Raw genomic sequence first — 27,395 nt, 5'->3', positions numbered from 1 at the left:
ATCACTGTGTGCTATTTAGAATTTAAGTATTTTAATTTTTATGCAAGCCTCTTTGTATATTATTATTAACACAATGTCTAATATTTTTATATTTATATTTATCTAGTAAATATTAATACTATACATAACATATAGTATATATAACATATAGTATTAATAATACAGTATTAGCTAATTATTAGTGTATTCTTAGTATTAGTATACATTAATACTATATATAACATAGTATTATATATGTAGAACAGAAGTCTCTTTGATGGTGATGTTTCAAAGTGGGGTGTTGACTAAGTGACTTCTGCCATGTGCAGTTGTTAAGAGTTAACCCCAGTATCCTACGTATATTAATAGATTGTTTTTTACCAGCAGGTGAGCTCCTTCCATTTCAGCAGATGTTGAAACAGAGCCAGATAATTGCATTTCCCAAACTATAGCAAAGCTTTTCCCACACTTAGACTATGCAGATTGACTCAGGTCATTTAACCCTTCTAATTTTTTCTCATCCAGCAGTGTTTAACCCTATCATTTGTTACTACTGCTATTACTAGTTCAGCTCCACTTGTGATACTTGTTAGATAATACACACCTCCCAGCATCTTCACAATGGTGACCAAAATGTCAGCTCTACTGCGGTCTGAGAAGCCGTTGCTGTTGACTTCACTGAAGTCAGATTTCACACCAGATGATACAGATCTGCTAGGGCCACTCTTAGAAATAATTAGAATTTATTTAGAGTTAATTAATATTTGTGAAGTGCGTTGAAAGCATAAAAACAGTGTAAGCAATAGAAGACAAGAAATTTTCTATTGTGCCCTTGAAAAAACGCCTAGTTCCACCTCAGAGGAGGCTGCTCCTTAGTGGTAGCTAGCATGATCCTTTTGTGAATGCACATATGCGTAGGTTTGTGTGTGGAACGTTACAGTAAGATTGTCTCCTGTATAACAAAGGGAAAGAAATAAAAACTTGTTAAAACAAAGGAAGCTGCTTCTGGGGAACTATTTACAGAAAAGGAAGAAGGGAGTGAGCTGGGAACAGTGGTAAATCAGTTATTCTTCACCCAATGTGAGCAGCAGGATGCACAAAGACAGAATGCTTCTCACTGCCTCTTCTGTGGTTACATATTTACAGCATTGTTTACAATTATTTTTCTACTAAGAGACTGAATAGCACAAACTTCATAAAGAAGATGGGTTCCCCCCAATTAATGGTGCTAAGTAAGATTTATTTTGGAAAGTGCACTCCATTGCTTCTTTTAAGCATTTGATGACCCCTTTAAAAGGATGTGAAATGTTGATTAGCCTCTTATGGTAGCGTGGCACAGTGTGTTGGTGTTGAGGTTTTTCAATATGATTGAAGCTGTACAATGCCAGATAGTTTCTTCTTTGGAGGGTAAAGAACAACACACTTTGTTTTCTAAGCCAAGGTGTGCAAGAAATTGAATTATATGGGGATTTTAGGATTTGTTCTTTTTTCTCAGGAAACAATAGTTGCTAATACTGTATTTCAAAATGTTCTGGAAGTGGGATTTAGACCAAATATATTTTCCAGGTTATTCAGAAATTCTCATGAAAACTTCTAGGTAGCACTTTGTTTGCTGTTATACCTATGTTATTTTTATGGAAATATGCCAGATTTTAGAAACAAGAACTGTTTTTCCTTGCCCATTCCTCCCCTCCCCTGTGAATAATTTATTGTAACAAATCAGATTGTGTTCCCAGTCAGATGTCATCAACATGGGGCTTTCTGAAAGCACTTTAGTCACTATTTCAACCATATCCAATTAGGGGGGAAAAATGTGAATATACAATAGGTACATTGTATGTTACTTACATATCAGCTCATTGCTGCTAGAAGTGTTCTAGGTAAAATAATGCATACAAAATTATTGATGAAATATCTAATTACCTTTTAAAATTGGCAAAAATGTGTGAGATGAACAAGCCAAGCCTAATACAATTAAAATGTGCTGAATTTACTGTTCATCTGTGTTCTGAACAGTATTTCCTTGTCTGATAAAAATGAAACTCAGTTAATTGGTTCCTCATACAGTACAATAAAATTAATGTTTAGGAGTTAAATACCATAAACTTCCTCGGGGAAATTTGCTGATGTATCTCTGTTTTTTAGTTAGTCACATGTTTTCATTGTTTAATGGAGTATCATGTGGACTGTCTTATAATTTTTCTTGTACTTGGTGTCCATGTGTCTGGCTTCTGAAGAGACTGAGCGCTAATTTCTGGCTTAACTGTGTCAGCTGTATCAGCTGACATACAGGTCATTGACAGTCACCAAATCACAAGAAAAAATATTGACATTGCTATGCTTTTATCAGAATGACAAAAATAGGAACCATGTGTTGTGCAGACCACATACTGTAGCTTCTTTATAAAGATGCTAGTCATCTTTCAGAGCTACTGTTTATGCCTCAGAAAAGACTGAGCATATGTCTAAACTCTCATGTCCCTCCCAGGATAAGAAAAGAATAATAGCATTGTGGATAGAAACAGCAAGAATGAGGAATTTTTGGTAACAACTTTGCCTTCTAACATACGTGAGAATGTGTCACTTCTGTAAGGCTGCAAATGCAGTGGAAGGCATTGAAACTGCGAAAACTAACAACACCACTAAAGACTATTTCTAACTGAAAGAATCCCATATCTCCTACATCTATGCGTGGCTTCTCACAATAATGCTAATAAAAACAAAACAGGCAAGCAAAATAATGGTCCTGTGAAAACAGGCTGATAGTTTCAGCTCAGCTTCTAGACTATAACAGATACCTGATGTTTTAGCACTATTATCCCTAGTTGGGCTGCCAAATAAAATCCTGATTTTTAAATCTATGAGCACGTACAACTCCTGATGGGAATACATTGCCTTTCCTTAGTACTCAGACCTTTTGAATAAGTATCATGTATTCAACAGGTTTAAAACAAATATTTGGGCACCCTGGAAATCATAGGATCATAAGATTATTCTGGTTTGAAGGGACCTCAGGAGGTCTTTGTAGTCCAACTTCCTGCTCAAAGCAGAGTCATATATGAGATAAGACTAGGCTGTCAGGGCTTTATGCAGTCAGTGCAAGAAAATATCCAAGGATAGAGACAGCACACCTTATTTTGAGAGCCTGTTTCAGTGTCAGACTGTCCTCATGGAGAAAATGTGATCCTCTCTCAATTTAATTTATGTCTGTTGGGTCATGTCCTCTAGCCAAACACTGCCATGAGGAGCCTGGCTCTGTCTTCTTGATGACCTACCTCTTCGTAGGAATTGGAAGGCTGCTTTTAGGTCCCTCCAAAGCCACCTCTTCTACAGGACGAATTGTTTCTCTACAGTACAACATAAGCTAACCTCTTGTAGGTGGTAATTGCTCAGTGCTGTCCAGAAATATCCTCAAAGGAAGTCAGGCAATTTGGATTTCCTTTTGGAAGCCACTAGTGGTATCTTCTTGATACTTTCTTTCTTAACTGTTTAAATCTCCAGTGCCTAGGGCCAGAAGTTGGGGACCACTGCCCATGTCTTTCACAACCTCCCATTACTCTCACTTCCATGTTCACCACCACACCAGAAAACCAAAAGGAAAGTGGTGATGAGGGTGAGGGGGTGAGGGTGAGGGTGAGGGTGAGGATGAGGATGAGGATGAGGATGAGGATGAGGATGAGGATGAGGATGAGGATGAGGATGAGGATGAGGATGAATGAGTGGTGAGAAGAGATGCAGTGGCTTACCTGTCAGTTACCCATCAGCTGTGATAAATCTTTATAAATATACTTAAGTAATAAATTGAGTGTAAAATTACTGTGGCTTTTTCTGGAGCTTGTCAGACATGGGGAGAAGATAATGTAGATTCCTTTTTATTGAACAGAATCTACTATAGGGAAATGTTTATTCTGGTATTTTTCATGGAATTTAGACTAGCATTCTGTTTTTGGAAATTATACTTTAAGGATTTGTTTTTGTTTCATACTTGTTATTTTCTTTCCACTGTTTTATTTTTTTCTTCTCCTTCCATGACCTCCAACTTTTTTCATTTGCTGTCCCTGAAAGAGAGGTAGGAGGAAAACAATAAGTAAAAAAAAATCAAATTAACCAAAAAAAACATGGGAAATAAAACCCTTCTTCTCCTTTTCTGGTTTCTTTTTTATTTAAAGAAGAAAAAAGTCAGGAAAAAATCAGAGAGTTCTATTGTTTCATATAATCAGGTTCAACCTAAAAATCTTGTCAAAACATTATAATTTAACATTAGCATGTAACTTGATTTATATAGCAAGTAAGACAATTGTGACTCCTCTGAAGAGCTTACAGCCTGTCAGGAGATGAGACAAGACGCTAGGGGGGATTATACCATGAAGGAGAATAAATGAGTTGAGTGACAGAAAAAGGAATACAAAAATGCCTTGTGAGTTTAGGTGAATGGTGCTACACACATAATGTTAGCTCCTATGTTTTCTTTTCCCTTTAAAAAAAAAGTAATTTTCTTAACTTACTAAACTCCTTTGATAAAATTTTGCAAAACACATAAATGGTTTAAGAGCCACTGTTGTACTTCTAGAAGCATGGAAATCATTTAATATCTGTGAGTTTGGTAGCTAGTCAGTTGAAAATTAAGTTCCTCAGCACAGGGTTGTTATTTTGTGTTTTGGGACATGATGTCCACTTGGCTCTGTACCACAGCTTACTTTCACAGACTGTTTTCAGTGGAGAATGATGGGGAGGGTTCATAGAAAGAGTGGTTTAAAAGTGAATGTACTTTGTGAAAAATGCTCTTGTAAGCAAAATCTTAGAAGATTATTTTGGGCAAGGATGAAGGTGTGATTTGAAATTGAAAGAAGTTGCAGTGCATAAATTATCGGGAAAGAAGTTCTGGGTATGTTAGCGGAAGACGGACCAAAAGAAGGATAGAGAAATAGAGAATTGGCCCAGAATTGAGGGTTGAGCTTTGCCTTCTTCCTTCCATAAGCCATGCCTGGTCCATGGCATTCTCCTTTGCTTACAGTGTGCACCAACACCTCTAATACACCCCATCAGCTCATCCAGGCTGACATATCCCATTCACTTCTTTACAAGCTTTATCACTAGCACAAACTTATTTCTGTGCTCTTTTCAAGTAGTCAGTCTTGAATAATTATGTTCTTCAAAGTAAGTCACAGGGTAGCTGGGGAATGACTATGTATAACAGAAGAATTTGTCAGCTAATAAAATAATTTTTATCATGTTCTTGCAATAAAAATCCCAGCCTTTGACCTGCTCCAGATTTTACCATATATTGTGCTAAAGAAAAAACAACAGCAACAAAACTCTCTGATGCTTATTTTATAAGAAAAGGCCACTCAGAATAAGAGATGGAACATGAAAGAAATGCACAAAATGTTTCTTTTGATAGCTGAAAGATTCAGAGAGGTACACTCCTGCCTGTGTGCATTAGTGGATTAACAGTGAATTTTGTGCGTTGAAATGTAATATAATTGTTGGAGAATTTATTGATCTTTTCAGTGATAGAAGCTTGTGAATGACTTGGGAAATAGGTATTTCTAATAACTGTGTATCTTGCTTCACATTCCTGACATATTCCCAGAGCTTGGGGGAAAAAAAAAAAAGTGACTTTTTACATCTAAAAATAAGATATTTACTGAAGTATTAAGAAAATAGTTACGAAACACATTTCCCAGACTTCAGAATTAACTAAAACTGCCCAGACAAAACCTTGTCTAATATGGGAGAAAAAATTAAGAACAGTAGAAAGAGATACCACATTCTAGAGTAGTAGCAAAGAGTAGATACATATTTATCAGAGGAGACTTGAAACCTTTGTTAGTACTTTGAGAGGTAGTAGTTGCTCCTGCATTATGTGATGTGAGTATATGAGTGCTCCTCCATGTTCACATAGGACCTGGAACCTTCCCTTGGAAGGGCACTGGCTTAGGAGTTGTCTGTGGGTTTTCCACCAGGCTGTTGCATGACCTCGGATGAGGCACAGCATATTCCTCTCTTCTGTGCTTTGTCTCCTGTGGATGGTGTGCTCCTCCAGACAGAGGTGATCTTTTGTTAGATGTTTGTAGCGGGCACTAACCCCAACGGTGCCTTTGCTCGTCATTGTGCATTCTTCCAACTCCATCGCTGCTGCTGCTGTGTCTGTACTGTGGGAGCAGTGACAGGGATGTACTGTGCATAAATAGCACTTGTGAAAGATTTGGAGCACAGGCAGGGTGTTTTTTCTTCATAAGAACAAATGCTAAACCCCTAAGTTAAGCATGAGATAGCAGAGGATGTTCCCAAAGCGTAACGATGCAAAGATTCATGACGGACTACAGAAGCCTTTCAGATTTGATTTATATTTTTGTTCATTAAAAATATTTTGGAGTGCCAGAAATATGCAAAACCCATTGAAGAGCGAACTAACAAACAACTTACCTAGTAGACAGGAGAGCCTAGTTGTGCACAGTTAAAATCAGTTTTTAGGATGAATTTAAGATTTTTCCCTAGAATTACACCTCTGAAAAACTACATTAGCATGTATTGGTGTTGTAGGCTCCTGGACTTGCTTTCTAGACTTGTCCCTTAGGAGTCCATTGCTAAGGATGCCTAGGGAGGCATTCCCGTAAGCCACCAAATTCAGTGGTTGTGACTGTATGTGCATGACCATGGGGACTTCAATATATCTTATCTCATGAGTGCCCACCAGATATAACTACGAAATGAATCACAAAAAATAGGAATTAGTGCAACAGATAGGGTATGAGAATCTGCCTGGCTGTTTAGGGAGCTGAAAATAGTGAGATTGATTAATTGTGCATGAAGTTGTGGGAGACTGGGCTGGGGCTTATACATTTGTATAGAGAAATGGGGAACATGGGACTACACATGGAGTAGTTAATCTTTTAATTTGTATGTTTTAATATATATTAACTTGTAACTGTAAATTTAATGTAAAATAACATTCTAGTGAGCATCGTTTCCTGTGTTATTCTCTTTGCATTTGAGAAAGTAATTGTCTCATGTTCTTTTATGGCTGGTACTTGTACAAAACATCCTCTTCTAGAGAGGAGTCTTTTAGAATGATACTGGGCTTAGCCTTTGAGCTACTAGTGGTGTGGAAGCAGCTGAACATCATTCACGTTAAATCTTTGACCCCGTCTCTTTCTTCTCCACATCTTCGTATATTTAAGGCCCCTTGCTTGGGTCACAGGATAACTCCTGAGAAAATTTCAAGTCAGAGAAATTTTTCATGCGATCTGTGATATGAAATGGAAAGTATACACCTCAGTTAAAGCAAAAGGAAAGCAGAAAATATTAAGCAATGGCATCCTCTGGGAAAACAAACAAATAACCACAACAACAACAACAAACACAAATCAGGGAATCTGCTGCCCATTGATAATAAATACATAAAATAATAAAATGATAAATAAATAAATAGAGAGCTGTGGCCTGGTGCTGGTGCAGGGACTTTTGTGAATGAGGATGCTTGGGTCAAACTTTGGATTCCCATTGCTTGACTAGGTAGCATTGAAAGACTGTGAGGCTTCAGTCAGCAAAGCATTATTTAAGATGTTCTCACATATAAGTAGACATGCTCTTTGAGGTTAAATATCTGTTAAAATGCTTTCCCAGCCTAGTTTTTTTTCTGGACCACCATCTCTAGAAGTCAAAGTATTTAATTTGTAACAGGAGATCAAAATCAGTGAATGAAAAGACCTCTGTAAAGAACATAGCCTTATAAAAGGGAAAAAATAAACAATAGCAGTTTTCCTGAACTAGTATACACCAATATGGCTTATTTCTAACATTTTAAAAACACGAGATGTATTTCTTTGCCTTTGTTTTCTGTGTCCTGTGACTTAGGTTTGATACCATTATAAACTTTAATTCAGGAATAACTACTGATTGTACAGAACAGCTTGCATTGCCTTCTTAATTTGTCTTTTTCCCCAGTTCACTTTTAAAAAGTACAATAAAGGAGGAAAGGTTTTAATCTCTCTCTCTAATAAAATGTACTGAAACATTTAGCTAGATTTTCTTGATAAAACATCTTCACTTTTCTGTAGTCTCTTTTGAAGTGACTTTTTTAATGCTACAGAAATCATGCATGCTACCAGAACATAGGGACAAACAGAAATCAAGGATCTGGTGATCCTTGTTTGAGTGGAAAGTACTTAAACATTCTATCATTTGGAGAAGCAATATAATGCATGTAGCATTTTGTGTGTGTGTGTTTTACTTTTTTAACAGTTTTATTAACAGATTTGTTGGGGAGTTAGCATGAAGTTTATTTTAACAAATGGGATAAATAAGGAGTGAATGCTTCATAACATTAAAACATGCCTGTCTCCATCTTAATTTTTGCCACCTCAGGTGATATTCCTTCATAAATGCCTGCAACTTTTTCTTAAGCCTTTACTAGCTCCCTTTATCTTGCTCTGTACAGCGAAACCCTTACTAAAGCTGAAACAGTTTTCACTCAAAAGCAAAACTGAATCACAAGTCATGAGGTGGAGTTGGTGTGGGGATATCACAGGCTTGTCTCTGATGTACTCCACATGCTTTTTCCTGTTACAGGCTCAAACCCTGAAAGTGCAAAGCAAGGCTTTTTTCTCACCCAAAAGAAAACCCAGTAGTGAGGGGAGTGCCACTCCTGATCTGTCTGAGGCTCGGTTTACTAACAGTGACCAGAGTTTGGTTAACTCCATATTGCGGACAAGCTTGTAAATTTGTCCCCTTCTAATGCTGTGATCTTATCAAGGTTGTACTGTTTTCCTTTTCTTGTCCTCCACCCCCATCTTCTTTCTTTCTTCCCTCTTTTTTTTCCTTTTTTTTTTTTTTTGAAGCGCAGCCTTCTGATCAATGTGCACTTTTTTTTTCCATTTCCCTAAATACATCATGAAAAAGGATGAGGTTTCCGCCTTAATTGCTTGTGCCTTTTATTCACATTCCTCTCTCAGCCAGAATTGTGAAAAGAGTGTTAGTAAAAGGCTGCACAATAGAGCTTTTCATTAGGCCTCAACAAGGCACACAAAAGAAGGCTTTTGGAAGGAGTGAATGCAGGACTTTAATTTGCAGGTGGAGAGCAGATAAAAGGTGCTGACGCCTCTATTATTCTCTTACTTAGGTGACCCCTACCCCGTTCAGCTGATCCCGACTACCATGGCAGCTGCTGCTGCAGCAACGCCGGGCTTAGGCCCGCTCCAACTGCAGGTAAGTCCGGCAGCAGGCGGCAGAGCTGCAGGTTCCCCACATGCGGTAAGCTGTTCTTTGCTTCCCTCGGCGCACAGTGGCGTGAGCGGGTTTGTTGGTCCGCACTCTCCACACAAAACTGGCATCTGAAGCGAAATAATTTTCAGTCTGTGTTCATTTTCCTCGTACCTTTAGGGAACTTTTTGTTACGTTTCTGTATTTGTATCACCAATCTAACCACGGGTAGGTTGGCACATCAGATTTCAGCAAGCCGGTGTGTTAGTTGGCCCCTTCCATCAGACTTTCTAAGGCAGGCTGTGCAGGCCGCTGGGTTGTAGACTCACACTGTACCACAGAAAAGCTCTGTCCTGACAAGCACTTATAAACTGCTTAAAAGTCGCTTAACGTGATTATGGCCTTTTAGGCTGTAAGCCCGTAAGTGCAACAACTGGCCCCTCCTGACGTGTTTCATGGGACGCAGCGCATATTAGGCACTGCTGTAGCGCAGATAACTAGTGATTATACTAATTTAACATAGGCAATTATAAAACAGGTGGAAGGGCACGAAAGAATCTTTTTTTGAGCTATGTTAAAGAGTATGCCTGCTGGCTGGATGTATGGGATTCAAAACTCCCAATATCATTCTAAGTTTTGGAGATTTTAGGGTGCTGTCCATGGGTCTTAATGATAGCGGTGCAGATGTTCCTCAGCTGTTCCTGATCAGCCCCCCAACCCTCATCAAATTGTTGGAATTAAGAAAATTCGATGTCCATGTCCACACGTTTACTTTGCTGGTAGGATAAACCTAGGTAAAATTTAGGATTAAAATTAAATGAAGTTCCAAATCATCTCTAGTTCTGCACAATCCTGATTGACACTCTTTTGTAAGAAAAGAAAACAAAAAAAAAACACATGCTCTCCATTGCTAATTTGTTTCCCTGCTCATGATTATTTGCCAAGTCACATGCAACAGAGAGCTTTATACCTGCTAGGAAATGCTCAGCATTTATAAACAGTGCATGTAAAATGCATTCTCAAACTCAGTTTGGCCAGCATCAGTATGAAGTAGACTCTGTAGAACATTAGATATTTCAGTTGTTTGGCGAGCACATGAGAGCATGGGACATAATGCTGGGGAAGATTTTTTTTTTTCATTTTTACACAGCCAGCGGAAGTTAGCTGAGTTTCACAGAAATAGCTGCCAGTGTGTAAGCTGACACATTCCATGCACCACAGAGGTTAATACATTCATTCCTATTGTGCCTTTGTATGAAAAGCTACACTGTCTGTGTGTTAGTTTCTGATTCTGTGAGTTACAAATACCGTAGGCGGCTTAAGAATCATGGGAGCCATAAAAGTCATCCCTCTGAAATGAATTTTGAGGAGTAATGTCGGTATTGAAAAAGTACTTATAATAGCCAAACACACATGAACACACACATGGAAGGAAGAGGGGGAAAAATGAAAAACAAAAAAGGAGCCAGCTAGGAACGAGAAAAAAAAAAAAAGAATTAGACTCAAACCTCTTTTTTTTTATGCAGTCATTCAAGCTAGTCCTAAAATAATGCATCAGTGCTCCGGTAAGTTAGGAGGATGGTTTACTTTCATTTCAGGACCAGCTTTGCGCTATATCCCTGCATGTGGTGGGCTGAAGTATTCTGATTAAAATGGGCTTTATCACAATGACAATTTCCTTATAAGAAGGTGGGCTTTGTGCAAATGTGACTGACTTTATAAATATCTTAAGATGAGTTTAGGTAGTGAAGAATTTGAAAACCTTAGAGTCTTTGTGTTTCTGTGTAAAGGAGAATGCTGAAAGGAAAGTATTGACCAAATTCACCTATGTTGTTTTGCTACATGTTATTTAGTCTGGGAGAGTTTGGCAGCCAGTCAGTGGGAGAAGTTCAAACTGCTACCTCTGTAGACTCCTTCAAATCTTTCACATTTGATCTTTAAGAGTATGTATTGGTAGGAAAAAAAGATAAAATCCAGTTTTATTTCTTCACATCTAACAGTGGTTTTAGCTATCCCTGTAACCTAATAGAAATTGGACATGCCTCTAATTGTTTGGTGCCATTTGGAAGAGTTAGATAGGCTAGATGCTTAGAGAAAGATTTTTCAATAAAGCATTCGAAATAGACTCTCACCCATGCTAACGTGACTGGAGCTGAATCTGGGGGGAAATCACATGAAGATTATTTTGACCTTATTTGGGAAGACTTGGTGATGCAGAGTGTAGCTGCTGGCCTAAAAGCATTGTGCTTTCTGAACTCTGTTCAAATTCAGTTTAGCTCTTTGGTGCTTGTTTCTTCAGGATGCTTGTCGTTATTAACTGTCCAAAGCCACCTGTAAATGGTATGAGTGAACGTGCAGCCATTATAGTGTCTTTCAAGGAGGAACTCTTCTTCAGAAATTCACATACATTATATATAACCATACTGTTCTCTACAAACCCTCTGTCCTCTGGTCATCAGACAGTAGAAGGTCAGAAAAGTACAATGTTCCATCTATTCTCCTTTTTCTATCCTCCCTATCACTCATCTTTCAGGCTTCGTATACTAAAAGCAGTAGTATTCAGGGGAGATCAAACAACTCGACACAATGCACATTTTGTTGCTCCCAGCAAAATTTGGTACACAGCAGTATCTCAGTGAAGACAAAGCCAAGGAATCTTTCTTGTTTGTTTGTCTAGTGATAGTAAACATGCCTTTGTTATTTCATTAGAGAATTTTAAATCAGGGCATGACTTTAGTAGTATACTGTGAGATCAACAGGAAGTACTTTTCTATCTCTGGATGTCAAAATTGAATTTTCTTTTTATAAATGAAATGCAGAGTGTATTTATAGAAGAACAGCTAACATCTGATTGTTTTCCTGTGGCAAAGATACCCTTTGTTAGTGAAATGTAATCTCTCATTTTGAAATGCCCTGTTGATTCCCACTGACAGGTTCGTAGTCTGAAGCCCTCCATTTCTCTTCTCACCTTTAAGTTCCCACTGGGGTATACTGATTTTGTCATCTGATATCTGCCACAATTAGCTGTACATGATTGCCTTTATTTCCAGTATCCACAGAGAGACTAATGACGCGGTAAGAATGGAAGCTAAACCTTACGTTGTTAGATGCTGGGAAAGGGACAGATGTTTGGAGCCATGTTGGAGAAGCTGGAATTAATGTGATGCATGCTTGAACCTGTTCTGTGATAAAGAGCTGTCTATCAACCCTGTGTATTCACTCATACCTACATATAATGACAAAATGTTGTTTGAAAAAAAAGAGCTTTTAGCTTTCCTCTGTCAATGATAATATTCAGTCCCAAACTGTGAGAAGTATCATTTTAAAATATACTTCCATTGCAGTGAAATCCTTCTTGGTTTGCAGGTGAGTTTCTTATGTTGATTTTTGACCTGTAAATTTTGTATGGTCTTGCTCTTAAAGAGCAATGCGATGTGGTGATTTTGTGCTAAATGAATGAGAACAAAACTGAACATAGTCTTGCCACTGTGTTTTACTAAATAAGGCTAATGAATTGAAAGTTCTGTTGTATGTCTTATCTGAACATGATATTTTTCTATATGGCTCAGCAGATGAGAGAATTAAATTCCTCTATCTTGATGATCAACATTCATAGCTAAGATACCATGTGACGGGTTTTACACAATGTAAATACTAAGTTGGTACTGAAGTGATTATTCTAATACCAGTTGTCTCAGCATAGCTAGTATGAAACAGACATTTCCAGAAGTCGGAGGAAATTCAGTAAAAAATTATATCTTGTTTTTTTTTTTTCCTAAGAAAAAACAACCCCTGAGAGCTTTCTGAGTATTTCAAAATATGGGACATAATAGCCTGATCTAAAAATTGAGAGGGATCTGCACCATTGGGAGTGCAAATGGTTTGGACTTCCCAGATTTTTTGTTTGATAACCAGGCAGTAACAATGACTGATTAACTGGCAGTAATACAGATGTTGTATATACCCGTAACTGTACTGAAAGATAAAGCTGGATATATAATGACAGCTGCCAGTGTACTGTTACTATATGGACATTTAGTGTCCATTCAAAACAATACAGTAAATTGATCTAAAACTGACTTGCTTCAAACATCTGCTCTTGGAAAAAACACCCCAAAACGTTCTGAGTGCCCACATACAAACTTTCTTCCCTCTTCATCTTAGCATGAAATAAAGAGAACATCATGGTTATTGGTGGTTGTGTTCAACATTATGACCAAAGCTGTCTTTGTTAAAGGTGGCCTACTGGCGAGATGGGGAGGGACTCGTTATCAGGGAATATAGTGATAGTACAAGGGGTAGCAGTTTTAAACTGAAAAAGGGTAGGTTTAGATAAAAGGAAGAAATTCTTCACTATGAGGGTGGTGAGGCATCAGAATAGGCTAACCAGAGAAGCTGTGAGTGCCCCATCCCTGGAAGTGTTTAGGGCCAGGCTGGATGGGGCTTTGAGCAACCTGCTCTGGTGGGAGGTATCCCTGCCCATGGAAGGGAGATTGCAACGAAATGGTCTTTAAGGTCCCTTCCAACCCAAACCATTCTATGATTCTATGGTTAAATAGAACTTTGTGTCAGCTTACAAGTGTGAAGGTATTTTAGCTGGGTCTCAATTCTGAAGACCAGCCGTTTGAGGAATCCTGGTTGGTTCTCTTTAGCTATTTATATGAAGATGATGAGCAGGTTTAGAACTCAAACCTATCTGAAACAATAATTCTGCCAAATTTTTTACACTGCACTTTCTTTGCTAAGTACTTTGGTAATGTTTTTTCTTCTACTACAAACCTGTTCTTTTCAGTGGTGTGGGAAGATGCATACGAAGGACTGAACTTCAATGGAATTTAGCATATATAGTGTGGACCACATTTTAAGAAGAATTTGGGTCACATTTAGGCATTGACATACCTGGCTAGATTTTCAGAAAAGTTAAACCCATTTGGAGTTTGAGTGCTTCTCAAAATTGTTCATTCTGATGTTATTTAGGTGTCTGACTCTATCTAAATTTTGGTTTGGAAAATCTTGCCTCTAGTTATCTTAAGGTACCACATTAGGTATCACATAATCATCTGTGGTCTCCATGTTTGTTTTACTTGAAGGAAATGAAAAATGATAGAGCTATTTAACAAGTATACAGTGAGTGATCGAAGACAGACTGTTCCAATAGTCATATGACTTGCATTAAACATGTGTTACCTATGAAAGAAAAATAAAGCATGAAGACTGCCTGCTCAGTCAGATACTGTTTTTTCTTCTGGACTAGCTGCCTTTTGGCTTCTGCACCACTGCTAGGATGAGCTACATCTCTCCACTTGCCAGTTCAGATTAGTTCACTAAAGTATCTCCTTAAGTTTTGTTTGAAATGTTGCTGATGATAGAACTTCCCCTCTCTTTTTAAAGAGATGGCAATATATTTTCATGCATTAATTGACAAGCACATTGCTTTTCTTTTTTTTGTATATCTCTTTCTGATTTCTTACTGTGATCTGTAGACATAACCAGTTTTGACCAGATGAAGCAGTTGGACTTCCAGTGTTACACCACCTCAAATCTGTGAAACAAGGCCCTGAAAAAAAACCTTATGAATGCGCTAGTGATACATCTAAATACTGAAAGCTTGACTCTTTCCTTGTATTGGGAGCCAACTTGCCAGAGCTGCCATGACATACCACAGAATGGTTGAGGTTGGAAGGGGCTCTGAAAATCATCTAGTCCAACGTCCCTGCTCAAGGAGGGACACCTAGAACAGGTTGCCCAGGACCATATGAATCATTTCTGATTGAGAAGAAACGTCTGATGCCCCATTATTGTTGTTACTGAATGCAGCCAAGAGCCACCAATACTTTATCCATTATTCATTTGCTTTTCAATCTACTTTTATGATCTCTTTGGGCTATTACTGTAGTTATTTGCCTTCAGGAAGGTAAACTCTTCCGTAGCATTGCAAGATTATTCCTTCTATTTTCTGGGCAGCATCTAACTTTAAGCACCTTCTAAGTTGGCTTTTCAATAGTGAGAGTCAGTATTCTTTCCGTGTTTGCTTTTCTTCTTTACCTGTTCTCATTAATAGGACTCTGGCTTAATTTGTAGGGAACGAATCATTAGTGCACAATTTAATTACAATATTATAAAACTCAAGCAATCCACTTAAGCATAAAAAAGTAGAATTAGGTTTTCACTGTGAGCACACACATCTGGGGAAAAAAAACAGCAAAATACATAAAAAGCAACATTTCTCATTAGCATAACCAAAAGATGGTAGTTGTCCATCTGCCATTAGTTCAGTGTATTGCAATGCTGTTTCTGATGGCCATCACAAACAATGATAGTAATAGGAGTAATAAAACAACATAATATGTATACATTTTTGTTGGATGCCCTTTTAAATAGTTTTTTTAATTGTTGCAGTCATGCAGATTCTATACTCCCTGCTTCTGCCCACCAATTGTTTCTGACATTGTAAGTGAATGTGTTGGCCACAAGATATTTGCCACCTGTTCTGCAAATGAGTCGCCAAAATGGACATTTAAAAAGAGATTACTGAAGACCAACTTCCAGTTCTTTAGCTAGAGAAATGGAGCTTAGTGCTCTTCATGTAAGTGAAACTGCAGCCATTTACAGAGATTACAATCTCTGTGTGGTGGGGGAAGTTGTTTTCAAAAATTTGAGCTTTCCATGATGTATTTTTTGTTGTTAAGTGTTAGTCGTGATTGTAAAGTATTCATTAAACTGTATAAGCAACATTTGGGGTGAGGAGCTATTGATTGCCTTGACCATTTTCGAGCAATCCCTATGTTTTTAAATAGAAAAAGTTCCTCCCCATTAACTCAAAGGCAAGTCTCACAACACCAGGATGCAACTAGTCCTCACTTCAAGGATACCTGCTGAGAGCTAGAGAGTGCGATAGATTGTATAAAAGCATGAACCACAGAACATATCAGTCCAAATAAATCTTGTTCATGGTGGGTAAATACGCTTTATAGTTGGCATCTAAATAGCCCATACTTGCCTTTGATATTAACATATACAATTTTACAGGTAAAGTCAGTATCTCTTATCAAAATAGATTTGAATGAAAAACTTGATCACGTCATTTGATCAGAATCCAACCAGTTTCTGAAAGACAAACATTATGACAATATATATAAAGACTTTGTATTTTATTGAGCACTGTGAGTGTCTGAACATATGCTCAGTGAACATTTACAGCCAGTAAATACACATGGTAAAACAATATCATGGCTACTCTGTGGGTTGTCAGATTATAACTCCCTCCCCAGCCCTCCAGGGAAAAGAATTAGCCATGGTAGCATATTCATTTTATCTACATTAACAGTCTTTTCTGCATAACTTTCAGATTCCATCCATATCTATGAAAAATGAAAGACTGAAAAAAGACCGGCCTATCTTCCTTTCGGTTGTAACTCAGGCCTGCTGTTTGCTAGCAGACCTCTGTCTGCATGAGTGAGTTTTCTTGTAGGTTAAATAGACTGAATTCCCTCTTCCCCCTCCCTCCGACCCTGAGCCTGCAGGGCAGACAGACAGAAGCACACACATGATTAATACAGCACAGCTGCAGTAGTGACTCATTTGCATATGTATTAATAGAGGCAAAAACAACAATTCAATTACATACAGAGACATTCTGCATATTAAAGAACATATGCAAATAGGCCTGGAAAAAGTGCAGCCAGTATTTTCTCTGACTTTCCTGAGCCCATATGGGCTAGCATGAGAGCCTAGCAGTTTACAAGAAATCCCCTTTAGGAAGAACCTGTTACAAGATGCTTATACAGCTATTACTACACACACACACACACACACCCCCCAGGTTCCCAGAAGGAGTTTGACATTTGGACAATGGAACTAGCACAAGCAATGTTTTTTCCATGTTATTTTGTATTTACCAGCCTTCAGCTTCATATTGTTGTCTCTTTCCATATAATCCCCAGCATGCAGAAGCCCATTCCTTTGTGTCATCTTCCATACGCACACATTTATTCTGTTTTTCTTTCTCCTCATCTCTTGGGTTGTTTCCATTTTGTTTTGTCCTTTGTTTCAAGCTTTCTCTTACCTTCTTGACTTATACGAATTAGAAAAAAATGGTACATTTCTGTACCTTTTTCTTGTAGTGACCTTAAATGTCTCATACTAGTATGTTTTCTATGGTTTTCTGCTAGGGGGCCTTTAAATACTTTTAATGGGACTGAAAGGTGACTCAGAAAAGTTAACCTGTTGTAAATAGGCTTTTTTGTCATGATACTTGGTCCTTGACTCTGCTAAGAAGGTTGTGGAGGTCTCAAACCAAAAAGGTTGAAAATAAATAGCTCATACCACGGGTGATGTGATTACCATCTTCAGGTCTGGTACAGAGTCTGATTCTAGTAGTGGAAGCAGATGTTCTCTAAATCTGGCAGTTTAATAGGGAGTAGTTTTAAGCATCTTCAGGTTGAAAGTATTTCAGCATGGGAACTTAGACTGTAAGAAGGCTTATGTAGGTTATAAATAGTTTCATTAGCTTGAAGTTATTCCTAATGTTTGTGTTGTAACTAAAACACTGAGTGTACCTATGGCATGTATTAGGTGTACACACTCAGTATATTTCCTCACACAGGCCATTCACATTACTGATACGTAACAAAATATTAGGCCATGATACCTACCCAGTGCATTAATTTCGGAAAAGAGTGATATTTGACATCATCCTCTACAGACTGATAGAGCTCTGTTTCAACTTGGAAAGAAATAACAAGCCACTAAAAACTTTCAGAAGCCTGGTAATGCCATTAAGATGCCCAACTGTAATGTTTGGGTGGCAATACCTGTGTTTTAAGTAGTCTAAATTACTGGCCGTTTGTTTGAAATGTCTCTGTGGTGTGAGCAGGGAAAAATAGGTCATGCAAGAAAGCGTGCGTAACTGTCTGGCAAGCATACTTGCGAGGTCAGGTCATCCTTAATTTCTTTTCTCTTGTAAAAATGTTACGCTTCTTTCTTTTTGGGGTTAGCCTGACAGACGGAAGCAGATTACTCCTTGATTATTTATAAGGCATTAATTTTAGATGAATATTGCTGAAGTAACTGACATCATAAGTAGTTTTAGCAGCCTGAAGAAGAGTCTGTCTACAGATTGGAATATGACAGACTTCACTTACACAACGTCCTGTCTAGGACAAAGTCTGAAGTATTTGCAAGAAGAGAAAGCTTGAGGAATAAAGGAATATCTATCAGCTAAAACTTCATTTATTTTTCTGTGTGATACAGTTGGGGCTTTGGTAGGTTGGAGTGATGCTGTCAGTGGTGTGAGTTCAGCCAGCTGCATGACAAAACCTGTATCAAAATAGCAGCAATGGCAACACCTGTCTGCCAGACTCTAAAAGGGGGGTAAAAAAAAATCTGAGAAATGTCTTACAAAGTATGTTCTGTTGAGAAAGAGGAAGACAGACACTTCAGTACATATACCTTGGGACAATCTAAACAATGCATCTGTACAATGGCAGCAGAGTAAACTTGTGAAGTGTTTGTGTTTTACTGAGCATGGTGTTTAATGCCTTTATTTTTTTTTTAATTAGTTCTCCCTGGAAAGGTCTGGATTAAAAATCTGGTAACAAAACCAAAAAAAACATTTTTTTTTTTTTTTTTTTACTTTGTGCCCTTTGCACATTCCAGACACTGCGTTTTGAAATAGTTGGCTTACGCTACTGTTTTTCCTATTATGTTGTTTGCTCTTCAGAGGGATGTTGCTGAAAAGAAGATTATATAATCATGCAAATAAGATTGTATAATCCTGAGCAAACTGTCTGTGCGGGGGGAGAAACGTGAAACCACACTGAGTGAGGTTTGGCTGGCTCTGAAACCATAAACTGGGGGTTTATAGGCCTCCTATAAAACATGAAAGCTGCACTTAGACTAGTGAATTTTTTCTGGATATTTTTGGAATTCATTGTCTTCATGCTGAGCTTTGCCAATAGTGTGTGCATTTACAATGCCTCAGCAGAATCTTGTGACAGATGAACACACAGGAAAACCACAGATCACTCACGTGCACACTCTTCAAAGCTTGCAGAATAATGCTACAAATAACAACAGTGAGAAAAGCTGACTTATAGAAAACTAACTTCTTGCTAAAACTCAGTTACTCCTATAGGTCCACAAATCAGCTTGCTATGTTTTATGCATCCCAAAAGTTGACACAGAGAGAAGTTCTTTCTTGAAATCTTACTAGATCAGTTGTACTTAGGTCATATGACATGGTGTGTTGTTAGATGCAGGTTGGTATAATATATGAACTTGTAAGAATTTGGATTTATTTCCTCTTTTTTACTACAGTCATGTTTTTTCTCTGACGTTTTAGATCATTTCAAATTGACAAGGCAGAATGGGATAGAAACATACAAACAGCATAGTAAATGTATAGACAGGGAGGGTGTCTCTGGCCAGCGATATACATTGCAAACAAGAACAACAGTGCAATCTATTAAAAGCTCTTGGGCTCTTATTCTCATCCTGTTTTTCTTGCATCTGATTCCTTTCCATGGGTAACAGTTACCAGTGAGGATATTTAAACATCTTTTATGGATGGAGGTTAATATTAGGCACAGTTTGAAATTGTGAAAAATCTGTAGTTACTGTAGACCATAAATCTATGCTATAGACAACAAACCTCTGAGGTCAGGATTCTTGTTCTGTTTGTTTTCTTTCCGAAGTCAGCAATTGAACTTACCTCAGTAGAAGATACTGTAGTATCTGGAGATGAAACTTTCAGAGTGTTGAACTTATTCTGGTGTGTCTGGACAATATGAATCTGTTCCTGAGGTCAGGTCAAAGTGCAGTTATTTCCCCAATACCCTAGAATCAGTTTCCTCAAATGCCTTTCCTCCTTTCAGAGTGCTTAGTGTTTTCCACTCCAGTGGATTTTGTAAGATCAATCTGAACACAAAAATGTGGAGGCAATAGTACCTGTAGATCCTACTGGTCCTCAAGGCAAGCTTTTATGTTTGTAACCCACATGAGCTCTACTGGCCTCTTGAATTAAGAGTGTAATTGCTAGACTAGCCTCTACGTGTCCTTTCCACCTTGCAGAACTGATTTATTTATTTGCTGTTTTTACCAATGGTCTGTTTCACTTCCTTTCTGCTCATTGATAGCTAAGGAGAAAAGTGTTGCAAGCTCCTGGATTTGCATTCCTTAACTCCTTAGCTATTGAGGCCAGTCACATCACAAATAATTTACCCGACCAGAAACATACAGCAAATTTGTTAAGTCATCCCAGAGGCTTACAAACTCCAGAATTACAGGGAGCAGGGCTGTCAGCACAAGCTACCACTCGAGTTGTCTTTGCCTATTGGACTAATAAATAAATTGGACTAATATATAAATTAAACACAAAACAAAATAAAGAAGCATGTGTACAGGAAAGAAAAACACTTCAAAAAGTCACTGTGTTTTTAAGCTGGGAGAAGCCTTGGAATTACTATCCTAGGATTATCAGCACAACAGAAGGAAACCTGGGGACTGTTGTGTCATGGCTTTTTTCACCTCCTTCATATAGGTACAGGATCTGTTTCTCCCGAACAGGCCCAGGATTGCCAGTTTGTGTGCAGAGAGTGAGGTAAATTCCTTGGAGATGTGGGGTGCCACAAGGGGTGGTTCCCATCCTCCTGCTTGATGCACTCAGGGGTCTGAAAAGCTGAGTCTGTCTGCATCCCCATGGGTGCTGTGCTGGGGAAGGCAGCCTGACCCTCAGGACATCTGCATGGCAAGGCCAGCATCACCCCTGCCCTTCTGAAGGTGAAATGTCAATTCCTTAACTTACACTTCTGTCCACTGTGGAGTGTGAAAATAGCGTTTGGCAGCAAAGCATTTTCTTCTTCTTCTCCTAATTTTTCTTTTCCCTTTGTGGCTTGAAACACTCTTTACAAATTATAACAGTGTGTTCTCCGTTAATGCACCAAAACATTACAGCTTGTGATAGTGTTATTAAAGTGTTTTGGGCCATTACCGTAAAATACAGCAGCATATTTATTTCATTAAGGGAACCAAATGGATCTAGCTGAATTTGGCAAAAGAACATGGCTGAAGTCCTATTTCATCTCTGATGTTGATTTTACAGTTAAACTCTGAACTTCTGAAAATTAGAAAATTCAAGAAAGAAACACTAATAGATGTGTTTCATTTTGTAGTAGGTTAAATTGCTTAAATATCTCTTACTTTCCCCACAGTAGTTCTGCATTACTATCTGATCAATATTCCAATATTTACTTTGCAAACTTGGGGCTTATTGATGTTTAGGGCAAGCAGTATGTCATATCACAGAATGGTTGAGGTTGGAAGGAACCTCTGTAGGTCACTTGGTTCAGCCCCACTACTCAAGTAGGGCCACCTAGAGAAGGTTGCTCAGGACCATGTCCAGGTGATTTTTGAAAATCTCCTCTCTGGGGAGAGGAGCCTCTCTGGGCAGCCTGTGTCAGGCTCAGCTGCCCGCACAGTATGGAAGTGCTTCCTGATGTTTAGATGGAACATCCTGTGTTCCGGTTCATGCCCATTGCTTCTGGTCCCAGCACTGGTCACGTCATGCACATAAAACTTATTTCAACTTGCTGTCTTGCAGTGTCACTAATAGCTGCCTTGGAATATAGTTCCTATTAGGCTAATCAACCCTATTCTCATTATTATGGCAGCCTTGTTTCTTGCTATACACTAGTCTGATATACTGGTGGCAAAAGTAATTCGGACAGATTATATTAATGTCTATGTGGGAAAGATATTTAAAGAGGCCTGAAGGGATTTGGGAGCCCAACAATAATTAATTTCTTATGGTGGCTTTGAAAATAAAATATGCAACATTCACACTTAATCCTTCCTCCTTTCCACAGCTGTTCTATTTTTCCTGTGATTAGTTTTGTGGAAAGGAAACAGTCATTACAATTATATCAGAATATTTCATCGAGAGGTGGCATTCATTTTGTAATTCAGTTTTCAGTAGCTGCAGTGAAAGATGCAAGTACGCAGCACTTCCCATCTCTAGTCCATGCTGGCCAAGCTCGCATTTGCATGGTAGCTTGTGTTTGAGTACACGGTGCTTGCATCCACTTTCAGTGGGGAAAAAGAGAGAACTGGTATAATTTCCTAGCATTTTGTGTTGTGTGCTAGGTTGTCATATCCTATCCCGTATACTCTTGCATTAGATTTTTGCTATTGCACAGGTATGTGACTCTAATCAAATTGAATGTTCCCCTAAAAGCAATGCTGGTTACCCTGACTTGTATCATACCGTGTGGGCATGGGTGGATGAACTTGTATATATGACCTGAGGTCAGACAGGAAAAGTTAGAGAGAATCAAAAATGAGCTAGGGCACCTGCCTACTTAAAACTCTTTTAAGTGTTATGGTTAAATTTATGCATATTCTTAAGTCTGATTTTTTTTTTGTATCAGTTCACTTTCACTTAATTTCATTTCACTTCAGATTAATTGCTGCTCTGAATCAGGTCCTTAATGGATGTAGGATAGGTAGGTGGTTGCACATCAAATGTTCCTTTCATATCACACTGGGTGGCATTACAGGTTTGATTTCGCTAAAAGGTATTGTTGCTCATAATCAAGCATGGAAAGGAATGAATACTAAAAAAAAAAAATTGAGGAAATGTTATATTTAAAAAAAAGAGCTGATATGTCACTTTGCTCATCGCCTATGAACTGAATAGACTTCTAACCCTTAAAATACTTTCTCCCCCCTTTCCTTTTTATTGCCTGGAATCTTAAGAGCTTTATCATTTGCAGTCATAAAATGAAAATATACACCAAACCCTCAAAGGGCAAGTATGAAATTAAATTATATTTGGGCAGCTGTAACCTTTTAAAACGATCAGATTCCAGTTAATGTATTTCTTCCTGTTCCGAGTGCTGCCATGGTGTTTGATGGTGGGAAGCAGTCCAAAGGGCATTGGGAGATAATAAATTCACTGGAAATTTCACCCTGAGGCGAGCCTCGATACACCAAGGCTTCCATTTAGCGGGACTGACCTAAAAATCTTGTCACATCCAAAGGTCACTTAGGTTGGGGTTGGTGTGTCCCATCTGTCTTTCCCTGGTGCAAAGAATGACAGCTGAGCTCATAAACAGTCATCAGAATATGGAAGACAAGCAGGGGGAGAGTGAGGAGAGGGAGGAAGGATAATACAGCTGACAACTTCTTAGATTTCCTCTAGGCCAATGAGAATTGATACCATCTTTGGGGTTGCTTGCATCTGCTACTGTAGAAATGGCAATTCAGTTTAAGGAGGTTACAGTTAACTGTGGAAGCCTGAAACAAGTGATTCCTCTCATCTCTGCAAATGCCATGTAATTCTGCAAACACACCTTACACCACCACTAAAGTAAACATTTTGTACTTGTTCTCAGTCTTGTTGGTCAAAACAATTTACAGTTTATACAATGCTTTAATTTCAAGGAGGGTCAAAAGTCGGAAACACTTTAGTGTTTCTAGTTATGACCCTTATAGGTATCATCTATAAGAACAATTATTTTAAGGGGAACAATTTGGACAATGGGGCTAATTATGAACAATACTGGAAGGCAAGATACTTTCAATCTTATGAAAAATCTGTGACATATGTACTTTAGGATGTCACTTATCCTAAGCTCATTAAAATCAGTATGATCTTTCTACACCATAAATTAAAGAAAGGTCATTTGAGGGTGATTGTTCGTTATCTTCCAGCCATAGTTCTTACTTCTGCAATGGGAAGTAGAAGTAGATCCTTCCTATGTTTGCAGTAAATTAAATATCAGAGACAGGGCTCAGAGTGGAATAACAGAAGTAACTTTGAAGGACAAAGGTACATCTTATCATAATTGGTCTTCCTTTATTGGGGATGTCCCATGCAGAACATGTTCATTGTATCATAATGGCACGAATCTCCTCAAAACAAGAGGAGGATGAGAGAGTGTGTGCTGGTCATCACTGGCATTTAGGTGGCAAGGATTCCCTCTTGTACCTTCCCTCTTGGTTGGAAAAATGTATTATGGTGGTCAGTTTCCTCCTGAAACATAGTAACACCACACATGGTGTAACAGTGGGTCAGATTCTTTTTGGAATATGAAATTGAAGATGAAATTAAAAAAGAAATCACTATATAAAAGCAATGTAACCTTGGACAAAAGAGGGAAGAAAAAAATCACAATGAATCACCTGTGTTCCAAAACTTGCAAGATATTCGGTAAGTTAGGTCTCTAACTCCTGCTGGGAATTTGCTGAAGTTGCCCTTTGAACTTCAGATCAGATCTTTTTGAAGAAGATTGTAAATTGTATGTTCCTTTGCTTGTTAAAACTGAAATGGAGTATAGCACATTCACACATTCTTACAAACATACTATATATGAGGCAAACACAACAAAGAAGGGCAAGATTGGCCAGATGTCAGTGTTTGTCATCATTTTTCTTGGGTTCACACTCTACTTTATGTTGACATATATGTTCTCTACACAAATCTGAAGTTGCAGTCTGGAGGCAACTTTGGGGGATTTAGTTATGTCGTCTTCTACATGTTTTGTGCTGAAAATGTGTTTGTATGGCTTGCCACTTGTACAGCTTTGAGGAAGGCAAAGTCCCCTTCCATCTTACTTACGTAGCAAGTAAAAAGGAAATGTGTATTTTTCATGAACTTCATTTCACTTTAAAGAATTCATCTGCTAACACAAAATTAAAAAGTGGCCCAGACATGCCGAGCACAGAGTAGTTGGTTTTTTCCTGGTTTGTACTCAGGGAGTTAGTATGAGATTCATCTTTAGCCATGAACGTATAATTCATCTGGCCTAAGGTTGTGTATTCCATTCATGTTTCTCTAAAGGGAGCTCAAGGTGATTAGCTCAGACCTAGTCAGATGAATACCCCACGTACTCCCACTTAGTGTCTCTTTCCTACTGCAGTTCAATTTCTTTTTTCATTTGCCTAGGCAATTCCAGTTAGTAAGCAAGCAACAGAGGAAAATAAAGTGAGAATATCTCTGTGTTTGCTGGTGGGAAATGGAGCCTCAAGGCCAAATGATTTAATATTTCTGTAGTGGTTAGAATTTGTGAAAGACACTGGGTTGGAGTCAGTGCAGGCAACTTTTCAACCACCAAATACATGTAGCTTCTGCCTGTCAATTGAGTTTTCCATCCTTGGGAAGAGATACCTTGTGGTGCTGGGCAGTGCTTTGCTCCTCTGTGTTTTCATAGATAAATTAATTCTGTTTCTTGCCAAATGACTTTGGACAATCATCTGTGGTTCTGAAGTACGTTAATGTTGTTAAATACATGATGGAAAGATAGATGGTGAGGGTAAGGATAGTATTTAATACCTGCAATATTGGGAAGTGCTTTTAAGTTACCTTAGATGCTCTATTAATAAAAGTGAATATGATCACTGTCCCAAAACCTGTGTTATGCCATTATATTAGCTGGAGAAGTTGAGGTGTATTTTAGAGTTGCTGACTTTGGCAAAAACAAGATGTGTCCCTGCGTAATGGAGGACTGTACTGTTTCTTGCATTATTCATGCTTCCCACGCTGGAGTCACAAACACTGGGTAATGTTAATAATTGTCATGGAAAATTTTAATTGGCAGAAGTGTTTAATGTACTAGCGATAGGTGGGAGGGACAACGAGACTTTCCCTGTTCTGGATTGAAACGTGACACATTGCTAGCGATAAAGGAGAGCACTGAATGGAGTCAGTCATTGTTACATGGAGACAAGTGAGGAGGACTCCAGCATGATATCCCCAGTCTTTCCCAAAATGGGGATATTTACCAGTTGCCGACTGAAGAAGCAGTGAGTACTGTTCACCCTCCCACTGTAAAGAACAGCCAGTCTTGGAGCAGCATAAAAAGGGTCAATCAAATAGGTCATATGAAGAGGCAGATGCTGGAACATATTGTAACGGATTGCTGTGCGGTATTTGAAGATGGCTTGTGGAGTACAGAGATGGGGGGGAGAAGCTATCAGTGATGTTTTCTGCTGTGGTCACTGTAAATATCCAAATTCTAGAGGAATATTTCTGAACACAGGAAATCAAAGCACTAGCATTCCTGCTGTGTGACTTGCGGGCAGAATGTTGGAAAGGGAAAAGGAATAGAAGTACGAGTCCCTCTGTAGTACTCTGTGTAATATGAGTAAGTCTAGGTATTATCCATACACTGCCAAAGTCAGTGTCAGCCTTGGAACGTGCAAGTATTTTACCTGAAAAAAAAAAAAAAGAATAAAAATTACAGAGCTTGAGACTATATTAAACACAGAACTGTTAAACAGCTTCAATTTTAGCAGTGCCCCTAATTCACACCCACTCAAACACCTCCTCTCTCATTAACCCCATCATCAGACCCAAGTAACTCAAGTGAAATGAGATGGCATTAGGAATGAGGTAATGAACAACGATTTCTGGGTAATGTTATTACTTCATGACAGCAGCTCTTGCTAGTGTGACTACAGTTAAGAGAGTCTTGGTGTTTCCATTGCAAACTTTGGTACTCCCACCCCTTCTGCTTTACAGACAACTACTCAGCCAAAAGCAATTTAAAATCTGATTTTACATCAATTTTGGCTGTTGTTTTGAGTTGAAAATAGTTTAATATTTTGATATTGCTTTCTAAAACATGAAAACTGCTTTTTTCCCCTCTTAATCCAAATTTCTAGATGAACAATTTAAAATGTGGGTTAGCTCTTTTTATAACTCAGACACATTATTAGCAATTGAAAAATATCTCCTAGGATCGCACAGTAATTTCAATATTTAATGCTTCTGGACAAGCAGATCCACCTTTATGTTATAAAAAGTTCCATATAAAAATTGACATGAAGGGGAAAATTCACAAGTCACCATTTTCACTTAGGAGTCTACACTCTATCTGTTTTAAAAATTTACCCAGCACCTCAAAAGAGCTGTAAAAAAAAAAAAAAAAAATCAACTTTAATAAATAGTCATGGATGGATGGGGTGTAATAAGGGATTATAGAGATTGTTACTAGTTAACTAATGTTAATGTAGTGCACATCACTGGCTGTAGAATGTGAGCTTATGTAGGACCATATAAGAGATGTGTTAGAGATTACAGCCTTTTTGCAATGAATGGCATTTTTTTTGCTTGAAAAACAGGAGTGGGGAGAGAGATATTTCTGCATTCTCACCATTTACATTTAGGGGCAAAAGCCGTGTAGTTAAAAGACAGAGAGGATGCTTCTATAGAG

At 38.3% G+C, this 27,395-nt stretch overlaps 1 protein-coding gene across 10 annotated transcripts in view; it reads left to right on the top strand.

Moving 5' to 3' along the window:
- The window catches only part of SOX5 (SRY-box transcription factor 5), a 645,390-nt gene that overhangs the window by 547,254 nt on the left and 70,741 nt on the right, over positions 1-27,395 (top strand). For all 10 annotated transcript variants that reach the window (XM_040565762.1, XM_040565757.1, XM_040565750.1 and 7 more), the window contains one exon: positions 9,104-9,189. In XM_040565762.1, the coding sequence (XP_040421696.1) occupies positions 9,104-9,189 (86 nt within the window). The remainder of the gene's footprint in view (positions 1-9,103; positions 9,190-27,395) is intronic.

This window comes from Cygnus olor, chromosome 1, assembly GCF_009769625.2.
Source record: "Cygnus olor isolate bCygOlo1 chromosome 1, bCygOlo1.pri.v2, whole genome shotgun sequence".
In the NCBI taxonomy this organism is placed as follows: Eukaryota; Metazoa; Chordata; class Aves; order Anseriformes; family Anatidae; genus Cygnus; species Cygnus olor.
The sequence above is the reverse complement of the archived record's forward strand: the minus strand, read 5'-3'. Positions and strand labels throughout refer to the sequence as shown.